Here is a 4,642-nt window from a genome sequence, read left to right as displayed (position 1 = left end):
ATACACACACACACACACACACCAGTATATATACATAGAGAAGAACATGCAAACTCCACCCAGAAAGGATCCCAGTCGGGATTTGACCCGGTGCAACTGCTGAGGGGCGGCAGCTCTGCCAACTGTGCCACCATTCACCATCCATATGGTACTGGAACAAAATAAGTGCAATACCTAAACTCATATTAGTGGGTAATTGTTTGTCTTGTTTGTCTCTATGTGGAACTGTGATGGACTTGCAACCTGTCCAGTTGCACCACGCCCCTCGCACAGTGATTGCTGGACATGGACATCGGCGACCCCCGTGACCCAAAATGGAATAAGCAGGTAAAGATAATGGATGGATGGATGGATGAATGAAAAAAGGTACCAGCTCCACACAACCTGGAATGGATAAGAGGGTAAAGAAAATGAATAGTTGGATGCCAACTTCTATATGAGCCTGTTTACCAAGAAGTAACTAAAAATAGGTCACATACTTACTTGTTTACTCATGCCCAGAGTTGTTGAGCTGTTGTTTGTTTTTCAGCTTCTCCGTCTTCAAGCAAATTTGCATGAAATATTCAGCAATTGTACACATCCTGATGTTTAACATGGGTTCAAACTCACATCTTCAGGCTTACAAGACCACAGAACTGACAATTGAGCTTCCATGGATGCCATATTTTATGCACAATTAAAAAAAGATGTTAGGTTGAATGGTAAACATCCAGGTTTAGAAGAAGTTTAATGTGTTTGAATGGCACTCCACCACAATTCATAATCCCCAATATTTATTTTTGACAGCTGTCTTACATTTTCTTTTTTCTTTCTTTTAGCATCAAATGCTGTCTTCTTTGAGATTTTATGCTAGGCCAGTTCTACCATATTTGTTGACCTACACGCTACAGCCAGGCTAGTCACGTGACTCAGGTTTCCATGTGTTTTTGCAGATTTAGCCCAATTTGTTATTGACATTGAGTGTTCCCACAGTGTAAAACTGTGTTCAAAACATCCAGAAAACTACCCGAGCAATTCCAGTCACTGCGCCAATATACTTCAAGATAACCTGGTTTTTGTTTGCCTTCATACTGTCCAGTGAGCAGAACTTGACCAAACCTGTCCAAATATGCTGAAGTTTGTGTTTTTACTCAAAAGATGGTATGTTGCTTTAAATGAAGAAAATTGTCTCTTGCAGTCTTCTGTTGATAAACTATCCTAAAGTTCTTTCCTCTAAAGTTGGTTTGATACATGTGAGCTCACTGTCCTGTCCGATTTCTGCTGCCTGTTCCAAGATGGTGAGGCTTCAGTGCTCCTGCTGACAGGGCAGAACTGGGTGAATATAATTATGTGACCGCAACATTGGGGGGAATCCATCACCGGTGCACCAGCGGGGTAATGTCCTGCTGACTAACCTATCGGCTACTCTCTCCCTCCTTTTCCTCTAATTCTTCTCTCTTTGCCTCCTCTCTTCTCTTCCTCATATTTCTCTTCTCGTATCCTGAATCACTGCCTGCCTGCTTCTGCTGACAGCCAGCTGCTCATCACTGTCCAAACATGCACGTAGGCAAGAATACGTCAAAATGCAATGTTTACACATGCCGAAAGATTTCCTATAACTGTTACATAACTTTGTCTTTCCTGGGCACAAATATACTTGTACGTGTGCTGTTTATTTATGGACTTACACACACACGTGCAAGAAAACTACAGCGTTTTAGAAATAACGGCGGTGCATCACTTTATAACCACTGTGGATCTGCAAATGAGCTCTGAGTCAGTGTTAATTTATCATCACCCTGGCTACTGAAACCAGAGACATCAAGACTAATTTTTCATATTCTAATGTTCATTTAGTGGCATTTAGCTTCGTAAGCAATTTTATTGAAGAAGCACAAATTCCACCAAGTGCAAACTTATTTTAGGAACAAAACGTATGTGTTACACTTAAATCTGATGTATCAATAAAAATATAGTTATTCTTCGATGTCAGTGGAGACAGATTAGTGACGTGTAGCTTCAATTCATGTGACTGTTTTGGGGCTTATTCTGCAGGATAACTAAGAAAACATCACACCCCTGCTATTTATATGAACCAGAGTTATTGAATCTGTGTGTTTCATTTCCAGAAAACTTGTTATGAACAGTGTGAATTGTTGGATGTAACTGGGACCTTGTGTACATAATTTCGCTCCACCACATGTACCACATGAGGTGCGAATGACAATAAAGAAACTCTGACTCTGACTCTGAAGACCATTCCATTGTGACTGAATGCACCTGTTTATTATCTGAGGTGTATAATCTGAGTTGTATTTAGGGCCAATGTGTAGCCCAGAAGGCATATAGTTTTTTTGACCGAACACACGTATGCATATGCTGAATAATGTTAGAAATAAATATGATAAATGGAGATAAATAAACTTAAAGATACTAAAGTAAGTGAGTCTTGGATTCTGTCAACGACAAGTCAAAACCCTTTAATGGCTGCACCAGTGATGCACATGGAATCACTTCCAGACAGTTTTGATTGTGATTGCATCCCACTGATGACTATTTCTGGATTTCATGACACTTGCACCCTGTACCCACAATGTGGTGTCAGCTTAATTTTACTTTAAGTGTAATGCTGGAATAAGTGGGTGTATAAGTTTTATTTTGTATACTTTAAAACCATTTTAATCACTGAAACTGTGACAGTCTTGAGAAAAAGAGACATGCAACAGGCAAAGCTCTGCAAGAAGACTGGACTGAAGAGAGCATCCATCATCTGGAGGAGTGAGATCAGCTGGGAGGGCGTGGGGAAACGGCAAACATGAGGAGGGAGGGGGGAAAATATTGGATGGCAGTCGCAGGTGGATAAAACGAGGGAGAGAGCGCAGCTTCCCTCTTCATCTGAGAAGTTTTACAGCCCTTTAAGAGTGTTTGAAGAGTCTGTGTGAGGCGCTGCAGAGTTTGTTGACGTTTGAAGTGTTGAGAAGGTCCACCGCTCCTGTTGCCGTCATGGAGTTCAGCGTGATGCTGCTATCCTTCCTCCTGGTGTCTCCCAGCTGGTCCAGAGGAGCCGTGATCACAGGGGTGAGTGAGAAGTTTGTGGCTCATATTCTTAATCTTAAGCATGTTTTAAAATTAATTTAAATCAGCTATCATTATGTAGTGCCAATAAATTACCTACATAGGACATTTGCTGTATGTATATTTTAGTTAGTTGGTTTTATGTTCTAGTGTGTTAAATGCACTTTAATTCTACATTTTAATAATGAATAAACAAAAAAAGAATGCAAGTAGTTTTTAAAAAAAAAATCTGTTTAGTAATTAGGCCTAATTACTTGTGCAGTTATTACCTGATAACAGTAATGACAGGGTTAATTAGAAATTTAATCCAATATTTGAACACATAGTTATATTTATATACACATATTTATTTCCACGTGAACATCTTTACATATATGCCAAACAGAACAGCTTGTGTTATCTGGATAATTATGTAAAATTGAATTACACATGATGGACAACAGACCACATCCTCCTCCGCTTCAGTCTACTGGAAAAATCCAAAGGGAATTATCCCAGTCTGCTGATTGGTATTCATTTGTAAATTAATTAAGAAGATATAAATGATCACATTCATGATGTTTCAGACATAATTTAGAATTCTGGTGGAATATTGCAACAAATAAAACAAATTCAAATTGTCAGTGTCAAATTGTTGAGCATGGACTTTGTTGTCAGTATAAATGGTTTTCCATCTAAACCCCCACCCCCCTGATATTTCTACCATTCCTGTCCCTGTGTGTGTCCTGCAGGCCTGTGAGAGAGATGTGCAGTGTGGGTTTGATCTGTGCTGCGCCGTCAGTTTATGGCTGAGGGGTCTGAGGATGTGCATCCCAAGAGGCGTGGAAGGGGATGAATGCCACCCCTTCAGCCATAAGGTGGGTCTAAATATCATCGCAGGAACTTTCCAGCATCACAACATCCCTCAGCTTCCTCTTTTTGATTTCTTCTTTTAGAAATTCAGATTGCATCAAAGGCTGGCAGGTTGGCTGAAGCGTTAGAAAAGCTGCTGATAACTGCAGAGCGTATTGATCTTCACACCGAATGAGCCGATTAGAGTCATTTATCTCTTTAATCACTTGGACAAGTTAACAGTTTGCTCATCTAGAGCTGCATCCAGCCCCACAATTCACTAAAGAGACTCACGGCTCAACTTGACAGATCATGAAGCATTAAAAAAGTCAGATTAACCTCTTTTTATAATATATATTACCGTGTTTTTATTCTTTCAGGTGCCGTACGCAGGGAAACGATTACATCACACGTGTCCCTGTCTTCCCCACCTGGTGTGCACCAGGTTTGCCGATAACAAGTACAGATGTACAGAAGATTTCAAAAACATGGACTTTTAACAGATGAATGAACCCGGAGCAACAACAGCACATTCATACAAATGAAGACTTGAACAAGATGTGGATCGCAATCATCTTCAACAACCGTATTCTTAATTTATGTACTCTATGCAGGAAAACACGTTATAGAATGCACAAAACAAAATATGATGGCTGAAGCTGAGGGAGATTTATTTAATATCAAGAGCCACAGAAGCTTTGTAAAGACTTGACTTTATAAATATCAGGTTTATCTGCAGGATGTTTGTGAACCATGC

At 39.9% G+C, this 4,642-nt stretch overlaps 1 protein-coding gene across 1 annotated transcript; it reads left to right on the top strand.

Moving 5' to 3' along the window:
* Positions 1-2,982: 2,982 nt before the first annotated feature.
* On the top strand, positions 2,983-4,385 carry prok1 (prokineticin 1). Its single transcript, XM_037684207.1, has 3 exons — positions 2,983-3,057; positions 3,786-3,911; positions 4,266-4,385. Exons 1-3 carry the CDS (start codon positions 2,983-2,985, stop codon positions 4,383-4,385), a joined length of 321 nt encoding a protein of 106 aa, XP_037540135.1.
* Positions 4,386-4,642: the final 257 nt, after the last annotated feature.

This window comes from Nematolebias whitei, chromosome 11 (assembly GCF_014905685.2).
Source record: "Nematolebias whitei isolate Nwh7 chromosome 11, NemWhi1, whole genome shotgun sequence".
NCBI lineage: Eukaryota > Metazoa > Chordata > Actinopteri > Cyprinodontiformes > Rivulidae > Nematolebias > Nematolebias whitei.
This window is presented reverse-complemented; position numbering and strand designations above follow the sequence as displayed.